At 41.8% G+C, this 27,303-nt stretch overlaps 2 protein-coding genes and 1 long non-coding RNA gene across 5 annotated transcripts in view; 2 read left to right on the top strand and 1 right to left on the bottom strand.

Moving 5' to 3' along the window:
• The first annotated feature begins 1,564 nt into the window (after positions 1 to 1,564).
• On the top strand, positions 1,565 to 15,207 carry LOC134859149 (uncharacterized). Its single transcript, XR_010165050.1, has 4 exons — positions 1,565 to 1,705; positions 6,250 to 6,374; positions 7,019 to 7,232; positions 15,069 to 15,207. It is a non-coding gene; the product is annotated as an uncharacterized LOC134859149 (long non-coding RNA).
• A 4,674-nt stretch (positions 15,208 to 19,881) lies between these two features.
• nkx6.2 (NK6 homeobox 2) lies at positions 19,882 to 23,275 on the top strand. Of its 2 annotated transcripts, XM_063874267.1 has the most exons (4): positions 19,882 to 20,193; positions 20,304 to 20,680; positions 21,237 to 21,409; positions 21,696 to 23,275. In XM_063874267.1, exons 2-4 carry the CDS (start codon positions 20,329 to 20,331, stop codon positions 21,942 to 21,944), a joined length of 774 nt encoding a protein of 257 aa, XP_063730337.1. In that variant the 5' UTR covers positions 19,882 to 20,193; positions 20,304 to 20,328; the 3' UTR covers positions 21,945 to 23,275. The 2 variants fall into 2 exon arrangements, with proteins under 2 accessions (XP_063730337.1, XP_063730336.1); XM_063874266.1 differs by having other exon boundaries at positions 19,882 to 20,680.
• A 1,595-nt stretch (positions 23,276 to 24,870) lies between these two features.
• Positions 24,871 to 27,303, bottom strand: part of LOC134858611 (inositol polyphosphate-5-phosphatase A) — a 162,642-nt gene continuing 160,209 nt past the window's right edge. Inside the window, exons 15-16 of one of the 2 annotated variants that reach the window (XM_063874588.1) lie at positions 26,782 to 26,818; positions 24,871 to 26,463 (exon numbers count right to left, since the gene is read on the bottom strand). In XM_063874588.1, coding sequence (XP_063730658.1) covers positions 26,414 to 26,463; positions 26,782 to 26,818 — 87 coding nt within the window. In that variant the 3' untranslated portion in view covers positions 24,871 to 26,413. Of the gene's footprint in view, positions 26,464 to 26,730; positions 26,819 to 27,303 lie in introns of both variants that reach the window. The other variant, XM_063874589.1, reaches the window with a different exon arrangement.

The raw sequence follows: 27,303 nt of genomic DNA, 5'->3' as shown, positions 1-27,303 counted from the left end.
TTCTGTTTTTTATCCAGCAGGTGAACCTATATGTTCATAAAATAGTGTGTGTGAGCCATTGGCGGTTCTACATGGAAATACACCCCGGGCGAGATCCACCTACTCTTTCCATTTTCTTGATGCAGGTTGCCCTCTAGTGGTCATCACTGTGTATCCTTCCTCCAGCTGTGTTGGAAAGTAACGAATGTAACCTATATTTACTTGAGTACTATACTTAAGTACAAATTTGAAGCTCTACTTTATACTTTTACTCCACTACATTTTTGAGGAAATTATTTGACTTTTTACTAGATTACATGTTTTTAATAGCATAAATTACTTTGCAGATTTAGATTACCATTACAAAATATAAATAAAAAATATGAATATGCTATCAAACCACAACTCGGAAGTGTGTGAACTAATTCAATCAAACGTAATCACGCTTTACACATTGAAACGTAGAAGGATGAACAAAAGAATGCACTATTATTTATAATCCAATCATTTAATATATGATTCTGAAATTGGCCATTTTTCATAATGAGTACTTTTACTTTTGGTACTTAAAATATATTTTGTGCCAAGACTTTTGAATGCAGGACTTTTTACAATGTAGTACTGCTACTTAAGTATGATGGTTAATGATTCTTATGAGAGAGGCATACAGAATAAAACTGTTAAGTATAATTTGCAAATGGTTTTCCAATGGAAAATATATTTTAAAAATATTATGAATGAAGCAGGAACCCTTAATGGTCCCACAGAGGGGGAATTTACATTCTGCATTTGACCCATCCTAGTGTTAGGAGTAGTGGGCTGCCATATGTAGCCTACAGATCCCGGGGAGCAGTGTAGGGAACGGCGCCTTGCTCAGGGACACCTCGGTAACACTTGGTCTTTCGGGGAACCGGTGACCTTCCTGTTACCAAGCCAAGTCCCTGCGGACTTTGCCACCACCGCCGGGATGTAGTCGCAAAGAAACATACATCATGACTCAGACTAAACTTTAACAGCAGATTATTTTCTTCTTTATTCTCAATGTTAGACTCAGAACACTCATCCTGTGTGTTAATACTGAGTAACATGGGTCCAGTAATGTGTTTTATTACTGTATTAATTATTTAAAGAAGCTGCTGTGATGATTAGAGTGCAGGGACACTCCATGCATGGTATTCCATACATTTTGACCTCCACCTATCCAGATGTGACATGAAGGAAGCAGCTTCTGTTAATATAAAACTATATTAGTGTACAGATTCCAGACCATGTACATGTTTGGGTTTCTTTGGCTACACTACGTGGTAAATTAAAACACGTGCTTTCTCTTTTGTGCGTTATCTCTAATCTAATCAGATGTCATTTATATAACCTATAATAAAATTACAAGATTATAAAATAGCACGATAAAATGAAAAATACAAATAAAATAAACTCAGATATAATAAAGTATAATACAAATGACGGGGCAGTTAATCAGGTCAAGGGGAGGGACAACCAAGGAGGGGAAATCAAGCGAGACACAACAAGGACACAAAAGGATCTTTGAGAAAAGCCTGAAACAAGCCCCAACTATAGGCTATATTCAAAGTGGATGGATCTTTAGCCTACTCCTAAAGTGGGGACACTGTCCTATCAGGAACTGGGAGCTGGTTCTAAACGCTCTGACTCCTGATCTAGTTTTGCATGCTCAGACCACAATCAGACCTGCAGTGAGCTCTTTAAGGTAGGATGACTGATTAAAAGATTAAAAAGGGTCTAATATTTTTTTTAGACATCCTCTACCAAATGGTTGATTTGACGCTTTATGAAGAAGAAGACATACTGTATTATTTTCTTTCTAAAGTTAACTTGACTATTTGTGAAAAAATTATAGAACATCTGACCATTTATTGTTTGATGATTAATGGCGGCTGAGAGGACGCTGGCGTGAATGTCGCCGCTTCTCAGTTCTCCAAAGTTCTCCAACTCGCTAAAATTATCAGACTCCAAACTTGGATTCCTACCTCTGAATCGCGGGTCTACAGGTTGCTGCTACAGGGATTTGCAAATCGCTGTTGTTTACGAGTTGATCTGCTTACTAGTAGGCATCAATCTCGCGTCGCTACATTCTCGTCAGCCTGTGTAATCTGCGTATACTTTTCATTCATTTCAAGACGATCTGTGGACTACCACCAACGAGAGTGTTCGTGTTACGGATACCCTGCTTGACATAGATCAACAGTGCTGCAACTGACCTGGTTCACCCGGACTGCCTCCTCCATAATAGTCTTGCTGAAGTTTTCCTGTTCGTAGTTAGCCGCCGCGCTAGCAGGCTAACACTTTCTGGTGCTCTTAGCTGGATAGCTAGGATGCGCTGTCTCGCTGCCATGACTCTCTACTCTGCGGCTGAACTTCTAAAACTCAGCACTCTCTCTTCTCCGAACTGTCTTGAGGTCATCAGATCTCTCTGCCTACTTCGTCGCCCCCGCTACGTGCATAGGGCTGCCAGGCACAAGTTTGTTTACATGGATAATACTCTTGCTGTCCCCTCAGTTAGGTGCACCGCTTCTCTGCTGCAACGTCATCATAACAAACCACGCCCACTTGCTGTCAACCGGTGTCCTCTGCTCCCCATCAATTGCACTGTGACCCCTGCTGCTGCCTCCATGAATAGGGCTGCCACATTTATGTTATTAAACACTCGCTCACTAAATAACAAAGCCCCACTAATTTATGAAGTTATTCTGGATAAAAAGCTGGACTTCCTATGTCTGACAGAGACATGGCAGAGCCAGCAGGACTTCGTAACTCTTAACCAAGCCACTCCCCCAGACTATGTGTATCTTCATAAGGCCCGTAGCCTTGGCCGTGGTGGTGGGCTAGCTGTTATTCATCGATCTAATATACTGGTCAAAGAATTTCCAGTCAGCTCCACTTCCTTCGAAAGTCTCCATTTTGCATTGGCAGGCGCTACACAGCTCCAAGTGCTGCTTATCTACCGGCCGCCTAAAGCCTCCACCCACTTCTTGTCAGAGCTCTCCGGGTTGCTTGCCACCATCTGCCCCATGTACCCATCTACTATTTTAATGGGTGACTTTAACATTCATGTGGACTCGGCTAACTGCCCCTTTGCCTCTGACTTTTTGTCACTATTGGACTGTTTTAGTATTGCGCAACATGTGCATGTTCCAACACACACCAAGGGGCACACCCTTGACCTTGTGTGCTCCACTGGAATCACCCCCTGTCATCTCCAGTGTGATGACCTGGCTATTTCGGACCATCTCGCCATCTCATTCTCTGTTTCTGTGCCCCTTCCCAGTCAGCCCAGTAAACGAACCATCACATTTCGGAAAACCAAACAGGTCTGCACATCCCTGTTGTCTTCCACCCTTGTGACCCACCTGGCCACTCCCCCTCTTAACACCACCGTGGATGGTCTGGTGGAACACTACAATACTGCTCTCTCCCTCAGTCTGGACTCAGTTGCCCCTCCCATAACCCGGTTGGTCTCATTTGCACGCCCCGCTCCCTGGTTTACTCCTGAGCTCCGCCTCATGAAAGCAGCCGGCCGCCAGCTTGAGAGGCGCTACAGGACATCTGGCCTCACCGTACACCATGAGGCCTACAAAGACCACATCAGGGACTACAAGGAGGCTCTCTTGAAGGCGAAGACACTCTACTACTCCATACTTATTAATAACCAACAAAACTACCCTAAAAAGCTTTTCATAACAATCAACCGACTACTGCGCCCTCCTGATTCCCCCCAACCCTCTGATGCAGCTGATCTGTGTTCCAGGTTCCTGGACTTCTTTCAGAAAAAAGTGGAAACTATTCATAATCACCTTCTGCAATATTCTACGCCACCCCCCCCTTCTCCCCACCATCCTGGTGCCGACACCCCTACTGCCTGCCCACTGCAGTGTTGCCTCTCCTCCTTCACCATGTTGGACACTGACCAGGTGCATGACTTGGTGTCCAAAGCGAAGACCTCCTCCAGCCAGCTGGACCCCATGCCTACCACCCTGGTGAAGACCTGCCTCCCTGTCATCTCTGCCTCTATTGCCGCCATCATAAACTGCTCACTGGACTCTGGTGTGGTGCCCTCAGGCTTCAAAACAGCTGCAGTCATTCCCACCTTGAAAAAGCCCGGTCTGGACCCTGACGACCCTAACAACTATCGTCCAATCTCCAACCTTCCTTTCCTAAGTAAAATTCTGGAAAGAGCAGTGGCTTCCCAGCTTCAACATCACATGTCACACCATGAGCTCTTTGAACCCCTCCAATCTGGCTTCAGAACTCAACACAGCACCGAGACCGCCCTCATTAAAATCACTAACGACCTGCTCACTGCCGCCGACAATGGCCTCATCTCCATCCTCATCCTCCTCGACCTCTCTGCAGCCTTTGACACAGTGTCCCACTCCATCCTCCTCTCCCGTCTCACTGAGCTCATCGGCCTCAGGGGCTCAGCTCTCTCCTGGTTTCAGTCCTACCTTTCCAACCGCAAACAATATGTCACCCTGAAAGATGCCAACTCCATCCTGGCCCCAGTCAATCATGGCGTACCCCAGGGATCTGTGCTCGGCCCTCTCCTCTTCACCATCTACATGCTCCCCCTCGGCCAAATTATTCGTCACCACGGCCTCAGTTTCCACTGCTACGCCGACGACACTCAACTGTACATCAGCACCAAACCCTCCACTCTGCTCCCACCTGGCCCACTCATCAACTGTCTGCAAGAACTAAAAACCTGGATGACCTCTAACCTCCTCAAACTCAACAGCAATAAAACTGAGCTCATGGTTGTGGCGCCCAAGCCACTGCTCAGGAAGGTTGGGATCTTCTCCTGGAAGTGGATGGCTGCTACATCACCCCATCACCCGTTGTCCGCAACCTGGGTGTCATTCTCGACCCCACTCTATCATTCCAGTCCCACATTAACAACATCACTAAATCTGCATTCTACCACCTGAAAAACATCTCAAGACTCCGACCCTCACTTTCAGCCTCAGTAACCGAAACCCTCATTCACTGCTTCATCTCCACCCGCCTGGATTATTGCAATGCCATCCTCACAGGTCTCCCCTCAAAAACCCTGGACAGACTGCAATATGTACAGAACTCTGCTGCTAGGATCTTAACTGGCATTAAGCCCTGGCAGCACATCACCCCCACCCTCATGCAGCTCCACTGGTTACCTGTCAAATTCCGCATCAAATTCAAAATCCTATTACTCACCTACAAGTCCCTCCACGCCCTTGCCCCCCGTTACCTCTCCGACCTCCTACACCCCTACACCCCCCTGCGGTCCCTCAGGTCCTCTGTCAAGGACCAGCTGGCAGTACCCCGCACCCGACTTAAGACTTTTGGGGACAGGGCCTTTTGTGTGTCTGCCCCTACCATGTGGAACCAACTCCCCCCACACATCCGCTGTGCCCCCTCAGTTGATTCATTTAAAAAGCACCTCAAGGCACACCTTTTCTCTGAGGCCTATGGACTTTAACCCCCTCACAACCCCACCTGGCGCCCTGCGCACTTGCACCCTCACTCACTCTCACACACGCACTCACACACACACACACACACACACACACACACACTCTTTGTAAAGCGACCTTGAGAGTCCTGAAAGGCGCTATATAAAATTAATTTATTATTATTATTATTATTATTAATCAGATTCTTAAAGAATCACTGTCTTTTTACCAACCTTTTTGTATAGTCCTATAATAAAAAAACGGTGGAGTCTAAGAAAACAACATTGATTGTCGTTATGTTTGGCCCAAGGAAATACAAAATGTTAAGAAATATTTTTTTCATTGATTATTTTTCTTGGTGAGGTCTTGGACTTTGTAATCTAGAAGAGGAATTTTGAATTATTTTCTGGACTTTATTGGGAGCCAGTGTAGAGTTGCTAATATGGGAAATATATTATCCCTTTCTCCTGGTTCTTGTTAATAAATGTGCTGCAGCGTTTTAGATTAACTGAACATTCTTACTGGATGTGCTGGGACAGCCTGATAACAGGACATTGCAATAATCCAGCCTAGACCTAATGATTACATGGACTAGTTTTTCTGCACATGCCTGATCTTTGCAACATTAAGAGGGCAGTCCTTGAAATGTGCTGAACATATGACTTAAAGAACCTCGTCTAGATTCTTTACGGTGGAGCTGGAGGCCAGCTTAATGCCTTTCAGTGTAATTATATTGTTTGATACGTGCTGTGTTTCTTATTTTGTCTGTCTTGAAAATAAAAAGATATTCCGACCTGTCTGACAGCTGTCACTGATACCACTGATTGCTACACTCAACAACAACAGTCCTAATTGATGTCGAGTTCCATCTGTGCACGACTCAGGAGAGCTGGGATGTTAACAAGAACGTCAACACTCAAGCGACCCAAGGTGAGAGAAAGCCTCTGACTGTAGGGAGAGGAGAGTACTGTGTGTTTGGAGGTACAAACATGGATTGTTTATCGACACAACAGAAACCAATGAAAAACCTTACTGGAAAGAAATATGCAGTTATGCTATTTTAATGATATGTTACTGGTTTTGCCTGCGTTGTTACCTGTTGGTTATCTTCAGAGGTGGAACTGTAAGTGCTGTTGAATAAATATGTTCATGCTTCATTAGTAGATTTTGTGTATTAATAATAATAAATATTTATTTATTTGAAAGTTAAAATGTATTTCATATCTCAAACATTTGTTCTGTAAATCAATGTATAACATGCTAAAAGAGCTGCAGCCAATAGTGCATTATTTAATTGTTTGCATTTTGATATTGCCCGGAACTAATGTTTTGTGTGTTTACCGCTGCATATTTAGTTGAGGGACGGTACAGTTCATAGTTCAATGAGTCGAGCGGCAGGTGCTCACAGATCTCCGCTATTTAGTGTATCAATTATTGACGAAAGAACCTCTTTTCACGACAAGCGGCCAACGAGGTATTTTGTTTAAGTTATCTGTAAAATGTCATTTGTTTCATTTCCCGCCACAGCGTAATTGTACATGGTCTGGTTTTTATTTGTTTTATGTACTGTATAGTTCTCACGGCGTTAACAAGGCATGAGTGGTGGCGGGGCCAAAGGTGGAAGCAACAACAATAAACGCCCGTTCCAAAGAACCGACCTGTGTCTGTGTCGTCGTGGAGAGAGCTACAGGCAGAACTCGACTGCTCATCACGGGTAGGAGAGAAGACGGCAGCGGTAACGGCGCAGCGGAGATCCAGCATAACGGGAGAGAAAGCCCATAAGCCGTGGTAGGCTACGGACCGCTAGCAACGGGGACTAGACTGTGTTGAAAGTGCGACTTTTCAAGCCAAAGCCAAGAAGTGCTCTACCTTCAAGTTAAAGTGGTATGAGGAGTGGTTAAACTTGGAAATTGCAAATAAGGACTCAGGCCTATTAACCTTGCATATTGTGTTAAGCCTACATTTTTGGGAATCAATCTAATGTGCTGGTGTTCGTTGTTGTTACATGCTAAAAGGTTTAAAGGGGTACTCCACTCCTTAAGAAGGGTTTAAAGGGAAGTTTAATCCCATAAGAAAATTAAAGTTTTGTTTTGTACATTTTAAAGCACACTATAAGTAGACATTAAGATATGTTCGAATTGTGTTTTATGAAAGGTAACCAAGCTTAAAGGGGCACTTAAGCGACGTTTAAAGGGTAACTTCACTTATTTGAAAACTTCGTATATGTGAAGAATAAGTGATTTAATGCATTTCTAAGCAAAATGATTGTTTCATATTTGTGCCAAAATTATTTCAGATGTTTTATTTTGTGAACTCGAAGTCTAGATAACTTTAAAGGCTACTACAGGGTTTTGGTGCACTACTGAAGTCTATATTCAGAATTTAGGCTTCCCACATAGTTTTCGCACAGTTTGTTTAATTTATAAGGTTAACAACATTCCTGGTTATTCACATTCAAGTTTACTGAATCTTACATTCACACATAGCCTTTGAAATTATCTCAAAATGTCTATCTCAAGCACAGAGACCTACCGTAAAAATGCCAAATCACCCACTACACTCGAAGCTACAGACACTACACTCGAAGCTACAGACACTACACTCGAAACTACAGACACCAAAGTTGCAGAAGAAGTGGAACAGCTTCGCAGAGGTGAAAGAACCCGAACCTTAACAGAGAAGGGAAAGGAACTTCAAGATGAAAGGCTGAAGAGTGTAAAACGTCGCTACAGAATCATCTACCAGAAGTGGAGATATCATGCAAGACTAGCTAAGGAAATATTGACTGATGAGGCCTCTAAGGATGAATTGGATGAGCTGATTGAGAACGTGGAAATATCCTGTTCTGATATTAAATAATTTATGAAGAGTTGCGTCAAATGCAAGCTCCTGAACCAGACCTGAGGCGCAGAGTTGACATGCATATCGCTTTCAGGATTCATCATTCGAAAGGCAAAAGGGCAGCTTAAAGGGCATACAGCAGATGAAGAAAAGGAACCGTGGCCTGATGTTGGATCAATCTTAGACTCAACAGGTTCTCTATCAAGACCGTCTCGTCAATCAAAATGTGGTTCTTCCATCTCAAGCATCCACTCAGTCAAAAGAAGTGAGGCTGCGGCTGAGGCTGCTGCATCTCAAGAAGTTTTGGCAGTGTTGGATGAGCAAGAAAGAGAAGTAGTAGAACTTCAAAGGCTAGAGGTGGAACATTTTTACAGACAACAGGCAATACAAGACAAGCGCAGAAAACTCGATCGCCTAGAGGAGTTGAAGAAGTTGAATGCTGCAAGGGCCCGAGTAAAAGTCTACGCCCAGGCTGAAGGAAACTTTGAAACAGTTGACTCGCTGCATGATGTTGAATCGACAGGAGAACCTCACGCTCTTAATCTCCACGCATCTAGTTCCCCATTCATTCCTCAACCGCTGCCAGTCACAAGTCAAACCCTCCTTGTCTCAAGTCCTCCATTTGTCCCTCAAGCCCCACCAGTTGCAAGTCTAGCTCCCTGTCCCCAAAGTCTGCAATTGGCACTTCAAACTCCACCAATTCCTCAAGCGCAGAATTGCCCTGATCTAGTCAACATGCTAGCAGAAGCTATAAGCGCCAATCGCCTTCCAACACCAGAGCCTACATTATTCACTGGAGAACCTTTGAAGTACAAAGACTGGCGTCTATCTTTCGCAACGTTAATAGAAAGGAAAAACATTCCAAAGAATGAAAAACTGTATTACCTAAGAAAGTACCTAGGTGGCACTGCAAAGAAAGCCGTTGAAGGATTCTTCCTACTGGGCACTGAAGAAGCATATGACTCAGCCTGGCAGCTTTTGGATAAACGCTTTGGAGACCCATTCATAATCGGGAAGTCTTTCAGAGACAAACTGCACGGATGGCCAAAGATAAGCTCTAGAGATGGCTGCGAACTAAGAGAATTTGCAGACTTTCTCAAAAGTTGCGAGGCTGCAATGCCCCACATAAAGACATTAGAAGTTCTCAATGACTGCAATGAGAGTCAAAAAATCCTTCTAAAATTGCCAGATTGGTTGGTATCCAGTTGGAACCGCAAAGCGATGGAAGTCAGACAAGCAAACGCCGGGTACCCACCATTCAAACAGCTTGTAGCCTTCATATCAAAGGAAGCAGATCTCGCTTGCGATCCTATAACCTCAGTACAGGCGCTTAGGAGTGTGGAAAGCGAGAAACCAAAGCATCCAAGAAGCCAAACCATTCAAGCAAAGACACTGTCCACAAACACAACACAGAGCAGCATCTCATCATGCAGCTTCTGCAAAAGAACAGGGCACGTCCTTGCCAAGTGCAGAAGTTTCGTTGAAAAGCCAGTTCAAGATCGTGTAAAGTTTGTGCAAGCAGAGAAGCTTTGCTTTGGGTGTTTGAAGACTGGCCATCACTCAAGAAGTTGTGGTAACAAGAGCACATGTAAAAAGTGTCAGAAGAGACACCCGACATGTTTGCATGATGACAAGCTCAAGGAATATCAGAGGTCGACACCTCCAAAGAGATACGACAACCTAATGGACAAAGTAGACACCAAAGACATAGTTGCAACCGCAACTACAAACAGAGTAATTCAAGAAGGCCTAAGCACATTAACATCATCAGTTGTACCAGTCTGGGTCCCATCCACAAGACAGCCAGATCAAGAAGTTCTGGTCTACGCACTCTTAGACACGCAGAGCGATACAACCTTCATCCTAGATGAAGTAGCTCAGGACCTCAACACAAACAAAGAGAGTGTCAGTTTACAGCTGTCCACAATGTCTACAAAGTCAACAGTAATACCCTGTCAGAAACTGTCAAATCTACAAGTGAGAGGATACAACTTGGAGAAAAGGATTCCATTGCCATCACTTTTCACACGAGAGTTCATTCCGGCAGACAGGTCGCACATTCCAACTTCTGAAACTGCTTTGAAATGGCCTCATCTGGAACAATTGGCAGACAAGGTTCCACCACCATTGGATTGTGAAGTGGGCCTTCTCATTGGCTATAACTGTCAACAAGCCCTCCTTCCAAGAGAGATTCTGTTGGGTGAAGAAAATCGTCCATATGCACAGCGAACGGATCTCGGCTGGAGTATTGTCGGCTCCTCGAATCCAGAAACTGACTACGGTGATGCAATAGGAACCAGTCACAGAATCATAGTGCGACAAGTGTCACCTGCTTTGCAGCCATCTGTTGAGCTTAAGAGGGAGGTACACTTCGTGTGCAGAAGTCAAGTCAAAGAGATCAATCCAACAGACATAATCAAAGCTCTCGAATCTGATTTCACTGATCACACTGCAGATGACAACCCAATTTCTCAGGAAGACCTTCTCTTCTTGTCCAAAGCGAAAGAAGGTATAAGGCAGAAGGAAGATGGCCACTATGAACTCCCGCTTCCTTTCAAGACGGATAAACCTAATCTCACAGACAATAAACAATGTGCAGTTCATAGGCTAACCTCATTAGAGCGACGACTGAGGAGAAACAAGCAGTATTATGAGGATTATGTCAATTTCATGAACGACATAATAATCAGAGGAGACGCTGAGATGGTTCCACAGCCTGAACTCGATAACCAACCAGCATGGTATATTCCGCACCATGGAGTCTACCACCCCCATAAACCCGGGAAGATCCGAGTGGTTTTCGACTGTTCAGCACGCTACCATGAAACGTCTCTCAACAACCATCTCTTGACCGGGCCAGACCTGACTAACACATTAGTTGGAGTGCTATGTAGATTTAGAAAAGGTCCAGTAGCCATAATGTGCGACGTTGAAAAGATGTTCCATCAGTTTCACGTGGCAAGGGAACACCAAGACTACCTACGGTTTCTCTGGTGGGATAAAGGTGATCTGGACTCCAAACCCTTGGTCTACAGAATGAAGGTGCACTTGTTTGGGGCAGCTTCATCTCCTGGCTGCTCAAACTTTGGACTCAAACATCTTGCATCGCAGGGTCATGGTAGATTCAGCGAAGAGTCATCAAGTCCAGAGAAGCTTTTACGTCGACGATGGCTTAACAAGTGTAAAGTCAGCCGCTGAAGCAATACATCTCGTAGAAGAGTCAAGAGCCTTGTGCAGAAACCTTCGGCTGCATAAGTTTGTGTCAAACTTCAAAGAAGTGATCGCCGCAATACCACCTGAAGAACGTGCCCAAACCAAGGATCTAGACATGGCCTTAGGAGAACTTCATATTGAGCGAGCACTTGGAGTTCAGTGGTGTGTTGAAGCAGATGAATTCCAATTCAGGGTTACAGTTAAGGAGAATCCACTGACAAGGCTAGGGGTTCTTTCGACAGTCGCCTCAGTCTATGACCCGCTAGGGTTTGTGGCTCCCTTCATACTAGTTGGTAAACAGATCGTTCAGGTGCTATGCAGAGACAAAGTAAGCTGGGATGAAAACCTTCCAGAGCACATCCTGCCACGGTGGGAGTCATGGCTTAAAGATTTGCCTCGTTCAGCTGCCCTGAAGATTCCAAGAACCTACCTTCCATCAAGCTTCAGCGAGGTCATGCAATATGAGCTTCATAACTTTTCAGATGCAAGTTTCAATGGATATGGTGCATGTTCATACCTCCGAGCCGTAACTGAAACAGGACAGATCAGTTGCTCACTTGTAATGGGGAAGGCAAGAGTAGCTCCTACCAAACTAACTACTATCCCAAGACTTGAATTGTCCTCGGCTGTGACTTCAGTCCCTAACGGTGACATCCTCAAGAGGGAGCTCGAGATTGATAACCTGCAATAGTACTACTGGACTGCCTCGAAGGTGGTCCTTGGCTATGTGAACAACGATGCTAAGAGGTTTCACACGTTTGTAGCCAACAGGATCCAACGCATAAAATCTAGCACAAACCCTGAACCATGGCAGCATGTGAGGTCCGAAGATAACTCAGCGGACTACGCCTCAAGAGGGTTGACTGCAGTTCAACTGAGAGAGTCTAACTGGTTAAAAGGACCAGACTTTCTCTGGCAGCCAAATCTTCCACATAAAGAGGAAATGGTGGAAGAAGTAGTGACCTTTGATCCTGAGCTTCGCAAAGCCCATGTTCACACAGTTAAGACAAAAGACCTGAATTCAGTGGTGAACCGTTTCACTACGTTTTCTGATTGGTCCAGAGCAGTGAGAGCTGTTGCCAGGCTCAAGAGATTTGTCAGAGAATTTAAGTCACTTCAGCCAAGAATGAACAAAGCAAGCACAACAATTTGCACAAATTAAATGCATTCCTTGACAAGGATAATGTCCTCAGGGTGGGAGGACGGCTATCCCGATCAGCCTTACACCATGACGTAAAACATCCTGCAATTCTTCCCAAGAAATCTCATGTGTCAGTCCCTGCTCGTCAAACATCATCATGAACATGTCCATCACCAAGGAAGGGGCATGACTATGAACGAGTTGCGTGCAAACGGTATATGGATCTAAGGATGCGGAAGTGTGGTCTCCTCACACATTTACAAATGCGTAAAATGTAGGAGATACAGAAGAACTACAGAGGTTCAACAAATGGCAGATCTGCCTGAAGAGAGAACTGAGACATCCCCTCCCTTTACCTATTGTGGCATTGATTGTTTCGGCCCTTTCATCGTAAAGGAAGGAAGAAAGGAATTGAAACGATATGGATTGTTGTTTACCTGTTTATGCTCTAGAGCAGTGCATATAGAGACACTAGATGACCTGACAACAGACGCATTCATGAATGCACTTCGAACGTTTGTGGCTATCAGAGGACCTGTACGCCAACTACGCTGTGATCAGGGAACACATTTCATGGGTGCTAAGAGAGTGTTTTCTGAGTTACTCAAGGGAATGGATCAAGAACGTCAAAGAGCTATCGGTTGTGAATTTGTCACAAACGTCCCATCAGCAAGCCATAGGGGTGGAGTCTGGGAGCGCCAAATTCAAACGATCCGAAGCATCCTGACAGCCATGCTCGACAAGTCGGCAAGTAGACTCGACACCGCAACTCTGAGGACATTTCTTTACGAAACAATGGCTATAATCAACAGCAGGCCATTAAGTGTTGAACATCTTCACGATCCTACCAGTCTAGAACCCCTTACACCCAACCATATACTAACCATGAAATCATTGGTTATTCTACCCCCTCCTGGACAGTTCTGCAAGGAAGACCTTTATCTGTGCAAAAGGTGGAAAAGAGTGCAGTTCTTGGCCAATGAATTTTGGCAGAGGTGGAAACGGGAATACCTTCTAAACCTTCAACAACGACAGAAGTGGCAAAAAACATCAAGAAATTCACAAGTGGATGACATTGTAATACTTCAAGATGACAGCTTACCAAGAAACGAATGGAAGCTTGCCAGGGTAGTGGAAGCTTACTCTAGTGCAGACGGCATGGTGCGAAAGCTGAAGCTACTAGTCGATGACACTACACTTGATAAGGGAAAATCACATAAGAGATCAGTTCACCTTGAAAGGCCCATTCACAAAGTAGTTACCTTACTAGAGGCCAACTAAGACCCATAAATAAGGTCCATTCATTCAGACTTAAAACATTTGATTCATTTCATAATCTTTCTTTAAAAGAAATCCCCCATTCCAAGTTAATGAGTGATTTGGTGGGAGTGTCAGTGCTGTTGAATAAATATGTTCAGATTGAGTGGCGGGACCAAAGGTGGAAGCAACAACAATAAACGCCCGTTCCAAAGAACCGACCTGTGTCTGTGTCGTCGTGGAGAGAGCTACAGGAACAATAACTGAGATATTTTACTTGAGTAAAAGTAGCAATACCGTATCGTCAGAATACTCTGATACAAGTAAAAGTCCTGCATTCAAATCTTATTTAAGTAAATTACAAAGGTACTGGCATCTAAATATACTTCAAAAGTTAAAGGACTTGTTATCTTTAATCTTTTTAGCAATATAAATTGGCTGGATTATGATCATTGATGCATTGATCACATCAGGGAAAGGAGGAGCTAATATTAATACCTTTATGCAATGCTGCTTGATATTAACCTATGATGTATGTCGATAGGTTTAATAATGAGAGGATTTAGTTTGTTGTACTAATAATCTGAAACTGTGAAGTAACTCAAGTTGTCAGATAAATGTAGTGGAGTAAAAAGTACAATATTGGCTTCTAAGATGTAGTGGAGTAGAAGTATAAAGTAGTATAAATGGAAAGTACCCAGGTAAAGTACAAGTACATTGAAAGTACAGTACTAGAGTAAATGTTTTTGATTATATTCCATCACTGCTTATCTTACTCCTACACCTCGATTTTTGTATTTGCATCTTTTCAGTTTATTTTGATTATATTTGCCACTGGTGTTGGTGTCTTTTTTATCTACTTCTGTCTAAAAGATGACATTAGAGTATGCTTAATTTGAATATTTAGGAATAGCATTTTACAAGTTTCTGAAAAAATACTTGTTTGAATGTAAATAATCTAATAGGGGAGTTTTTCTTAATGGCCATCATTATACACATTTACCACATATTCAATAAGGCACCGCTTCATTAGCATATTTAAGTATTTCATACCAGTAATTATGTTAAATTAAAGGAATGTAATGAATGAATTGTCATGTAAGAAAGTAAGTCTCACAATGATATCTCTGAGTTAACATTTGTACTGCCTTAATGCGTCTCATCCTCTACAGTTTCAGTGCAGTGTCCTGCCTCAGGAGGGCGTGTGAGAGGGGATAAGGTTGGACTGAGAATAAGAGAAGAAACATTCTGATCAATTCGATTCATGAGATTGTTTATTCCTCGATTACCTGCAGGCCTGTGACATGAAGAATAAACACCAACGCTTTTGATTTGAATCAATCATTTTAAATACCTATATGGATTAACATTATGTACATTTGTGTGCAGAAAAGATAAAGATCTGTTTTAGTTTAATACACACAGTTAAGCTCACACATATTTTAGGAACATATAGGTTTGCCTGCTGAATTAAAAACAGAACAAATGAAACGAAGAAAGGGAAAAACTGGGGGGAAAGTTACTGTAATCTGATTACAACCTTTTGGATACAGCTGTAAGGAAATGCAGTCCTGATACCATTACTCCCCAAGCCTGGAAAGTAAAATCTGAGTTTCACATTTAGATGCTTTTCCTTTTTCTATTTGTGGAGATATCCTAAAGCCATCAAATGCTATTTTTAGATGTCGCAAGAAATCTTATAACATTTTTAAAAAGTCTCTTAAGTGACAGCTCTATAATTGTGTGTTTATCAGGTTCCTTAATTCTATCACAAACACTTCTCTAGATTCAAGAGAAATGTATGTCATTTAAAAAAACACCAATAAATGAAATCATTCACTGCCAGATTTTTCGGGACATTTCCTAAAACATCTCTGCTCTTGTTTCACTGGAAGTTTTCATTTTGATTTTCTTTCTTTTTTCATTTGAGTTGTTTTGAACTTAGTTGTTCTGGTTTACAACTGCTTTTTATTTGGCAAACCGTCTCAAGTGCAAACGCTTTATATATAAAAAGAATCAGGAAAATAAATGACTCGTAGTTCCTGACCAGAAATGGTTTCACATGCAGAGTGTTTTGTTCGTTCTAACGGTCACACTGAACTCATCATATCACAAATGCTTTGATGAACGGTGGCTTTAAGCAGTCTACTTACATCTGACCCTTGATGGGGAACCGGGGCCCGCCAACCAGTTTTTCATTGATATTGAAGTGAATTATTCACATTGAGAATGAACCTCTGTTTACTATTAAGGTGCAAACCTGCATACATTCACCAAAACAAACTATTGGAGCATTTCCAGCTGTTTTATCTAATTCATATTTTTAATGAGTATTTATTAGTGGCCCCCTGGTAAAGCAACTCGATCGACATAATTCTGTTTCTACAGTCTATAAATTCAGAATGGACAAATATGGTAACTTATAGAATGGAAATATGACTGAGAATTAAAAATCATATCTTTGAGGACAGATGAGAAAAATGGGTGATTTATAGAACTCAAAACATTGCTTATATTAAACTAAGTTTGCCATATCTTATCATATAGTCATTGTCCACTGTTCTGTTTCTTAGTTCTTTAGCTTTAACGTTCTTATAATACTTCAATTTAAATGTGGTGTAAACAGTTGTCTTTATTCTCTTTTTTAAAGCTTTTTTACATATTTTATTTTTATAATTGTTGTATTTTTGACCTTCTCTCTCAATGTATTTCCTTCTGTTGTTTATGTTTGCACCAACATACACCAAAGCAAAGTCCTTGTGTGTGTAAATGTACTTGGCAACAAACTTCTGATTCTGATTCTGATTACTAATGACCCTGTGGTAACACGTAACAATGAATCTATTAGTATGATTGATATGATTGTTGTATCCTGTAGGTTATTGGTAATCAGATTTGTGTGTGTGTGTGTGTGTGTGTGTGTGTGTGTGTGTGTGTGTGTGTGTGTGTGTGTGTGTGTGTGTGTGTGTGTGTGTGTGTGTGTGTGTGTGTGTGTGTGTGTGTGTGTGTGCGCGCGCGCGTGCGTGTGCGTGCCCTGATTCCATAATATTTCCTATAATGCATTAAGAGAAAGCCTTTTTCTGTTCCGATGTGTCCCACCAGAGGGCGCTCCTACCCAGACCATTCAGGCTCTCATTCAGAGCTCCAGTGCACTGAACATTTAAAATACAATCAAATGTTAGAAAGCAGTTGTTAAACCTCTCACTTCACTTTTACTGTTAAAGTTAAGGATCTGACAACAAAAAATAATTTAAGGTTTTATTCTGATCAAGGCTTGAATTGAATTAAGTAAAAATAACAATACTATTTTTATTGCTCTGTTTATTTTTACATTTCCTGTCATTTTCAATTTGAGTTTATATTTTTGAATGTTTGATGGTTGTGCTGGTTGTTTAAAGGCCAGAGGGGCTCATGGGGATGTGAATGGTGACTGTTCACATCCACTGCCTGCAACAAGCGTCTTTTTGTCCAAACATCTGCTTATCTCCCCTGTCACTGCTCTGTCAATTCCCCTTCGTGTGGAGGTTACACTCAGATAAGATTATCTCTACGCTGTTTATTAACCTATTTCCCTTCCAATGCAGGACAAAGACCTGCGGTGTAGCGCGCCATCAGCAGGCCAACACGCCATTATCAAAGTCACAATAGAACTTAAAGCATAAATCAGGATTATAGTCATCTGGCCTGCAGACTGCTCTGAGCAACAGGTTCATATTTATTTTAATATTAAAATTCAAATTAATTTCTCTCTTGTTTCCTGATTTGTCGATTGTTATGTAATTATTGTATCCAAGTGTTTATTTTTGTTATGTTTGCCCCGTAATCAAAGAATATCTTAAAATGCAAATAAATAAAATATATAGCTCCTAGAAATATGTAGAATATATTGCAGAGGCTAAAGCTGTTCTTTGTTTTGTGGTTTTAGTGGTTATTCGTTGATAATATTTCACCAATATATTGCGATTTATTTTATTTGAATACGAAAATAATACAGTGTCAGTCAGTTGAATAAATAAATGTTCTTTATGAGTTTAACATTTCCTTCCAATTATTATCTATCAAGATTATTTTTTTACTCTCCATTTGTCTACTGTCTGTTCTTCTAACGGATCTGAGTTTAAGAGTTTAAACTTTAAATTACTTGTGAATTTAGGAGATAAAAATGTGAATCATTATGTTAAATCTCGATTATGGTTTGACGGTGACGGGCTGTTTGGCAGCTCCCGGCTCTGGCTGCAGATGAGCTGCAAAAAGTGCCAATCTTTCCCTCATTGATCTCACACGGGTCAGCCTGCTGCTTTATTTAACTCACTCACATTTTACTCAAACGAAGAGATGTCAGATTTGAAAAAATTACGAGGGTGTTTTTTTTTTTTTCTTCTTTTTTCCAAAGCTTCTCCTATGATTATTTTAGAAAGACTTTAAAACAAGGTAATAAAACCAATGTATAGCCCATGATCAGGGGGAATGTACGGGTATGAATTAGAAATAGAGGGCCATTTGCAGAATTAGAAAACGTGTGTACTGCATCCCTTGAAGAAATACTGTCAGAATTGTGAATCACCTCGCGTTGAAAACCTTTTAAAACCCACAATCCTTCCCCGGTGAGCAAGGTGCATTTGCTGAAGCCTTTCAGATGCTAACGCGGGCCATATTTCACTCTTACTACCTCCTCGCATCTCCATAAAATATTACAGCACTCACAGTGATGACTGAGCCGCCGCTGCTCCTCACACACTTCCTCCGTAATAACGCAGTTTGTCTGGAAACACTGATTATCTGACTCTTATAAAACACGGCTCTGTCCTTTTAAAGATGTTATACTTTATAATGATCCACTCTTGTTTTATCTGACTGCTCTTTTTACTTCGTTCAGGAAAAACATGAAATGACATGAAATAATGGCGATGTTCAACATGGGGTAAAGTCAGTGAGACCGTAATCTTTTACGAAGGCAGAATACAACACGAGTTGGAATAACTCAGTTTATTCCGATTTCATTCTCCAGAGTACCGGGATCCATCACGAAATAAAAATATATTAAACGAGATGACTGTTTGAAACCTCTAACCGCATAACATATCAAACACATCAACACAAATAAATATAAGAATTCTTAAAAAGAAAAATCAAGTTGAATTATTTTGTCACCCTGACCTGCTCTTTAAAATAATTAACTTTAGTCTTAGACATTAGGGATCCGTCCTCGCGCCCGCCGGATTCTGCTTCTACTTTAATACACTCACTGTCTGCGGTAACAGCTTATAATGTAAATGCATATTCTTTGTCATATGTGGAAACAATGATATCCGCGGTGCGAGGCGCATCATTAACAGCACCGCTAAAGATCTTAATAGAGTGTGGCTGCTGGTGCGTTCACGGTCTCCTCCGACATCTACGATCCAAAAGTCTGACAACGCTTTGAAAAACGTTAGTTGTAGCTTCACTCAAGGTTAAAGACGGTTCTAGTTAGATTGATAATTAATTAATTTGCTGCAGTGGAGTTATTGTCTTCTAGAAAAGTCCCCAAATAATTAGCTACATAAGGCGAGAGCTTGTTGAACACAAAGTGTCAAACGGAATTACAAAATTGCTATTTCAAAATAGGTGAACAACTCTTTAATAGTCAAAACATTATACAGCCTGTGCTGCAGGATATTAGCTATTTTGTCGTATGTTTAGCCGTTCTGAAACGTAATTTGTATGCAACATGGATCATCTATAAGAAATAAATCCAGTCAGTCCTTATAAACCATTGAGCGTGGTCGTTCATATGCAGTTTAAATGGAGGCTACTATTTCCGACAGCACATCAAGGCATCATCCGTCCAGAGAAGCGGCATGTGTAAGCAGTGGAGCCCCTGTCTCATCCAATCAGAGCGCGGTCTCACTCAGTCCCGTCCAATGGGAATAGCTCGCGTGCAGGTGGCTGCACTATTATCAGCGGGTCCCGCTTCACTCGCAGGCTAGAGCGAGTCAATTTATGGAAAGACAAGTCGACCCTTTAATGGTTCCCATCAAAACCACTAAAAACATCATCAGACCGGCCGACTTCCGCGAGGACTCCTGTGGCGGACGCATGCAGCCTTCTCCCAGCTGACAACCGACCATAACAACCCGTGGAGAGACATTTTGGGACTTTCACCGAGCTCTTCCCTTCCCAAGAGAGAACAGAAGTTCGCTTTTCTTAAGTTTTGCAATATTTCCAGTCTACTTCCTCCTCACCCAGGATACTTTCACAGAAAGCGGTGAAGTGGCCTGGCCCCTGAACCTCTGCGCCTTTATTTACTCTCTTTAGGTTTGTTTTATTTCCTGTTTTTATCCAAACACACTTGGTGGTTCATGTTCACAAATGTTAGCGGTCGGGCAAATGGATGCTAACCGGCAGAGTGCTTTCGTCCTGGGCAGCACCCCGCTGGCGGCGCTGCACAACATGACCGAGATGAAGAATTCCCTGTTCCCGTACGCGCTGCAGCAGAGCCACGGTGGCTTCAAGGCGCCCCAGATCTCCTGCCTCAACTCCCATCTGGCCGGGGGGACCCCGCATGGAATAAGCGACATCCTGGGTAGACCCATCAACGCTGCAGGGCAGCTGCTCTCCGGGTTCCCGCGGATAAACGGCCTGGCCAGCACCGCCGCCGCTGCAGCAGCCGCGGGGATGTACTTCAGCCCCGCCATGTCGCGGTACCCCAAGCCCCTGGCCGAGCTGCCGGGGAGGGCGCCCATCTTCTGGCCCGGGGTGATGCAGGGCTCTCCTTGGAGGGACCCGCGGCTCCATTGTCCATGTAAGTCCTGTCTGAGTTTCTCTATGTGTGCACTTTCAGTTTTTGATTTGAATAAATTCAAGGAAAGCCAAAGCAGCACCGTGCGGTTGTTAGATCTTTATAGCTGTGCTTCTCTTCATGTGATATTAGCCTGTATTTAAACGTTACTGTCCTGTCACTGAGCAAACACACAGAAACAACAATAGCTAGACTACATTTGTACAGTATTTATAGCTCCTCTAAATCCATTACAATTATTTTAATAGCTGAATAAAAACAATAGCGTGCTATTATTATTATTATTATTATTATTATTATTATTATTATTATTATTATTATTATTATTATTATTATTCGTAGTCGTATTATTAGGCATATGGTCACCATAGCATTGACACTAAATTATAATGTGATACTTGGCAGGACATTTAAAGTATAAAAGCACCATGGTAAATATTTTGTCAGTACACTCAGCATGTAGCTCACACACACATATCCATTTTAGGATTATTTTGAGTTGACTTTTTCTGAACTCTCACTCTGTGTGTAACATACACCCTTGTGTTTCTTTTTGCAGCTCAAGCTAATATGATGTTGGATAAGGACGGGAAGAAGAAACACTCCAGACCGACCTTCTCAGGGCAGCAGATCTTTGCCCTGGAGAAAACTTTCGAGCAGACTAAATACCTGGCCGGCCCGGAGAGAGCCCGGCTGGCCTACTCTTTAGGGATGACCGAGAGCCAAGTCAAGGTAAAAATATGCTCAGTTCATTTTTGGCAAATATGTAAAATGTTATTTTTCACTTTCCTGCAATCCGAGAAATTCTGCGTTTGGCTGCAGAGGCCACGATAATAAGCTGTGATCGATTACATACATGACCGAATAGTATTGTTATTTTTTAGATAAGGTTGTTGTTAATTTGAATATTTATGTTATTTATTGTATGCATACAGGATCATTTACACCTGTTTTGATTAGTTTGATTTCTGATTTCTTGTTATTGGACCTGTTGAGCATCTGTGCATCTCCTCCATAGGTTTGGTTTCAGAACAGAAGGACCAAATGGCGGAAGAGACACGCGGCGGAAATGGCCACGGCCAAAAAGAAGCACGACTCTGAGACGGAGAAAATGAAGGAAAGCTCGGATAACGAGGACGACGACGAGTACAACAAACCGCTGGACCCAAACTCAGACGACGAGAAAATCACGAGACTGTTGAAAAAGCACAAGGCCACCAACCTGGCGCTGATCAGCCCCTGCAGTAACAGCTCGGACACCTTGTGATGCCCACAGCTGAGGGGGGTGGGGGGGGCAAAGTAGGGGAGGGGGGCAATAGAGACAAGTCTTTTCTGACCCCCTTTCCACCTGACACTTCGAACATGCACCTGATGGGATCGCATTATGCTCAGACAGAGAGAGAAATGCGTAAAAACCCGCTGTTGCGCACGAAAGACGCGCTCACCAAAACATGTCCAGAGACGCTTTGGCTGCATCCAAACTTACCGAAAGTAAACACGGAAATGAAACTCCTGTCCGAACTCAACAAGACTGACGATTCAGCTGAAAGGACAAAATAACACTGGAAAATGTTTTGGCGACACAAATCAGATTGTTACGCATCCAACTGGAGTTTTAACAACAGGTGTAAATGTAAAGAAACTATTATATACACACAATCCGGATCACTGTCGGGCTTATTACTTGTTGACTTTTATTCCTCAGCAGTGCTGCTCTGCTTTATGTAATTCATGACACTTGTTACATTATTTCCCGCTCCACCTCTACCCAAGATTAGCAGCTTCTGTCACCTCTACAAGCCAGGAGGGCCATCCATTTAGCCATCTAGCGAGAGACTGGATGTTCCTGTTAATTGGTTTTTCACTAGCCTATATTTTCATCTGAAGAAAAAAAGACAGTTTTTTCTTTCTGAAGCCACACTTCCAGATCATTCAGCCTTAATGCAATTTGGGTTGCAGAAAAAGGAAATGTAGCTTGGAGAGGTGTCTGTGCGCTTTTAACAGATTTATTAGCAGCCCACTGTGATCCGGATCCCAGACGCATGTTTCAGATGGCAGGTGTAAACGGGGCCTGTGATGCTTCTAAAGCTCAGTTTAACAGGGTATCCACTGTCCTAAAGGCGCGAGAGGCCGCAGGTTTGACACGAATGAATGATTTGTGCTGCAGCCTAAAGATGAGATGAGATTGTATATATTTTTTACTGAATAAGTTATGTTGTTTCAACCAGTGGAAACGTGGCAGCCCGGACGCGCTTACTCCCTCAGATAAACCTGCTGCTTCCTTTGTATTCCTGCACCGTAATGTCGGGCCATTCCCTCCACGTTTGGTCCGTTCATACCGGCACACCGATGTAAAGACGCAGACTGCTGTAAATACTCCCTGTAAAGACAGCTTGTTTTAACAGCTCACTTTCCTCTGTTTCACCTCACCACACAGCGGGACAGAACACCGGACCATCGTTTCTGTTGGAATTAAAGAGAGTATTATTGCTTCCGGGAAGGTTATAGGAAGAAAAAAAACAACACTTTGTATTATGAATAAATTATTTAACAAGCATTTCTGTTGTATTACGGGTTTTGTTTTAATGTATGGGCCTAATATAATTAAAGATAAATTCATGACTATCAATAATCGAATTTCATTATTTTTGAAGACAATTGTGCTTTTAGGAGAATCATGCTGATTTAAAGTCTGAAGCGAATTTGATTTTGAATTAAGAAATGTGTGTTATTTAACTCTCATTGATATTAATAGTAATACGATACGGTAATAATAATGGCACCAAGCATCTCATTTAGTTTGATTCAGTTTATCATTAAACAGTGTTATTTTCTTAAAAGCAAAATGAATTTAAAAACGGAAATGATCCAAAGTCAATTTTTTCATTTGATAGTTTTATAATAATAGTTTTATTACAACTCAATTAATATAGCATTATAATAATCAAATATTAATCTTATTAATATAATCACAACATTCTCAAATGTTAGATTTTTGACAATTATTCTAAAATCATGTTTTATAACAAATGATTTATATTTGTCCATTATTATTATTATATTCAAGCACAAAACTCTAAGACCGAAAGCTCAGTGTGTTTACTTTGAATAACGGATATTTGATTTGTATTTCTAAATTGCTCCCACACTCGGAATTCATTTTAGATTTTGTGCATGTTTTGCTTTCCTGTGTGGACAGCCAGCACGTGGTTCAGCTCTTTATTAATACACTTTAGGAAATGATAAAGTTTATAATATTTAATGTGGAGATCCCTGACAGCAGAGCGCCCCCCCTGTCTGTCAGGAGGTACTACACCTTTATTCCTCCTGCAGTTTATATCAATGGGGGACTCTCTTACTGAGCAGAAATTAGCAGTCATAAAATCAAATCCCACTTAGCAGGGTTTTATAAATCATGCAGAAGTGAACACCTGCTGCAACAACGAGGGGAGAAAAAGGATTTATCCATAAAGAACTATTAAGCTTTTATTTAGCTTAAATGTCCATTTGGCTAATATTCCCAAATAATGTCATTATAGTGACTTTATTTAAATACGTTTTTCTTTTTAAAACGTTCTTTTGAGTAACCTTAATATTATACACAGCTTAATATTTATAGTTAAAGGGTGTACAGCCTATCTGAAGTTTATTGTTAACCTTTTAAATAGCTTGCTTTTCCGGAATTTTAAAGCTGTTTCAAAAGTACTTTGTTAATTAAATTCGATTACCATCATTACATGGGTATACATTATTTGTTCTGTTTTTATATCTCTCGCTTCAGCCAGCTAACTTTTAATATATTTCCGTCAGTTATGTTTTCCATTAAAGGCCTAGAAATTGTGAATTTGACGACAAGAAGTGGTATTTAATTCTGTAGTTAAATAGACTATATACAAACATCATAGCGGGATATTAAGTAATTTGGTCATACCCCCGCCAATAAAAAATGATCCTCTTTTTTCGATCGTGGCTGCTAGCAGGCATATTTTAAACCAATTAAAGGCGGTGTCACAGTGCCCCTCCCGGAAGAAAAACGACCATATTCCCAGTCCTATTCCAGGACACCGCTTTGGTAATACACTGATAACACACTGATGAGCTCGTGCAGGGCTAATTGATGAAGACCTTTATCACGAGGGTCTCTTATTGTGGAGTAGAGAGGTGGAAAGAGAGGGAATGAGGACAAACAGACGTGAGCTCTAAAGGTCTTTATTGCTTGAGAACTGCATCACCTACAGCAGGCCATCCGGGGGGGTGGGGTGGGTTGGGGTGTGTGTGTGTGGGGGGGGCGGGGGCTATAGAATAAAATCTCTATCTGCTTTATAAGATGGAGTGAAGGAAAACTGCACTTACTCCTACAGTATACTCACAGGGACAAAAACAAGCAGGCCGCTTTTTTTTTTTTTTTTACAAAAGAAAAACGTTTTGCCTACAAACCAAAATCACACAAGACAACATAAATTCTGCGGCAGGCACAAAATCATTTCCACTTGCAGTGATTTAGATGAAAAAGAAATCACAGTCTGAAATCTGTAGTGTAGTAAATGAAATCGATAAAAAGAAATGCTAATGCTCAAATGATCTGCAAATAAGGCTGAAACAAATACAAAGCTCCCTGCTCTTTCCCGCATTAGAGTTCCTCTCTTTTTTACATGACATAATCAATACCTTTACCACCTATTATATAACTCTTACACACTTCATTTCGGTGTAGGGTACTTGGCACCAAATGCAGTAACAAAAAAAAACATGACACAAAAAAACCTTTTAAGGATACCCAAGCCTATCTAAAATATCACATTCAGAACCAGAATATTATAGAAATAAGTTAGAGTAAGAATAATAATGAACTAATGTGAGTGCTATATATGAAACAATATCTTATATACTTGCATGGTCTATGGCACTGCTTAAAACATTCTTGATAGGCAATAAATCATGAAGAGTTTCTCTACTCAAAGGTCACTCGTCTTCAGCATAAACATTTTGGTAAGAATTATAAATTATCTCTTTAAAAAGTACAGTATATAAAATGAGACTCAACTGATGTGTCAGGCATGGCAATGTGTTGTGCACACAACAACTCAAAAACAAAAATGTATATATTTATATATATATATATAAACAGAAAGGTTCTATCTGTTCCCACAAAGGGACCGTAAAGTTTGGTCAGAAAGGAGAACGGCACTAAAAACCATCAACAACTTTATGTGATACTGTCCAATGTACAAATAAACCTAACAATATAGATATACAACTTTTTTTTGCATTGCACTTAAAACACCTTACATACTGTGTGGAGCGTCTATACATAAGGGCAAACCTAAGAATGGCGATGGTGTCTAAAAGTATGTAGTAGGACTGATTTAGATTAGAGTTTTGGCAACGACGCTGCAGCATGGAAAAGAGTTGTCCGTCCTTTTTTTCTTCTCGGGGGGGAATGGGGTTGCATGGCAACAGTGAGGTCAGCGATGTGTGTCTTGTCTGGAGCCGGGCCCTCGGTGCTCGTCCACATCTCAACAAGTGTTTTATGGAGAGAAAACGGCAGGGTGTTGTATGGATGAGGCGTCAGGACAACTGCAACTGCTCAGCACTGCTGAAAAACTTCAGTGTACGCTTGTGCAAAGTGTGTGTGTGTGTGTGTGTGTGTGTGTGTGTGTGTGTGTGTGTGTGTGTGTGTGTGTGTGTGTGTGTGTGTGTGTGTGTGTGTGTGTCCTGTTTGTTTCTCTTGTGTTCTCACAGAGGCGCTTCTCGGAATATCTTCTCCCCCCTTTGGCAACACTTCCCTGTTGAGAGAAAAATGTACCTTTTTATTCATAAATGCCAAGCAGACTTTCACTCAAATAAAAAATGCCCACTTTTTTTAATTCAAGCACAAGATGCAGTAAGTAAATCTCTTAAAATGACAAGCATTTTAAGCTATAATTTTTCCACTGATGACGTTTTATTCTGGAATAAAACTCCCTCAAATACCATTTGTGCAAAGTCATGAAAACTCAGGTAAATCAAACAAACAATGGTGAGAATTATAGTAAAGAAAAATTAATATTTACCACGACATCACTGCACCACACAACACTTGTGCTTATTTGCATTAGGTTTACCTGCCCCCGCTGTTATTCGGAAGGACAGGAAGACAGGCTGGTGGAGGGACAGAGACAGAGCAATTAGACGTTGTGGGTCAGGAGGAACCCCCCCCTCTCTCTCTGACACACAGGTTAAACTCACATACCAGCACAGGGCATTTTTGGGCCCGTGTGCTAACTACATTGGACATTTTTTAAACATAACCTGCTGTGATTTTAGCAGTAGTGTGTGGCGGGGGGGTTCTGTCAGTGTGCTCAGGTCACCTCACACACACACTCTACCGTCTGTGTCACACTGAGTTTTGATGAAAGACCTGACTTAAGGCGCCTCTCTTTCAGCGGACGACCTTCTGTCTGACACGGCGCAGACTGGAGCGACGGTGTTAAACGCTTCCTATACAGTTCGCTCATCGCTGTGCCGCTCACACCCAACTTATTCTAAGTCCTAAAACCTAGGAATGAGTCAGCATTTTAAAACTTTTGTTACCTAACATCAAAGTTGTTTTCCTTAATGGGTTATGGATTAGATGCCTGGAATTA

Source organism: Eleginops maclovinus, chromosome 22, assembly GCF_036324505.1.
Source record: "Eleginops maclovinus isolate JMC-PN-2008 ecotype Puerto Natales chromosome 22, JC_Emac_rtc_rv5, whole genome shotgun sequence".
NCBI classification, from domain to species: domain Eukaryota; kingdom Metazoa; phylum Chordata; class Actinopteri; order Perciformes; family Eleginopidae; genus Eleginops; species Eleginops maclovinus.
This window is presented reverse-complemented; position numbering and strand designations above follow the sequence as displayed.

Excerpts from the sequence above, each read along its gene's own strand:
- nkx6.2 (XM_063874266.1), top strand. The coding sequence starts at position 20,248 with ATGTTAGCGGTCGGGCAAATGGATGCTAACCGGCAGAGTGCTTTCGTC. Across the intron at positions 20,681-21,236 it reads CCCGCGGCTCCATTGTCCAT|CTCAAGCTAATATGATGTTG; the intron begins GTAAGTCCTGTC and ends TTCTTTTTGCAG. Across the intron at positions 21,410-21,695 it reads TGACCGAGAGCCAAGTCAAG|GTTTGGTTTCAGAACAGAAG; the intron begins GTAAAAATATGC and ends TCTCCTCCATAG.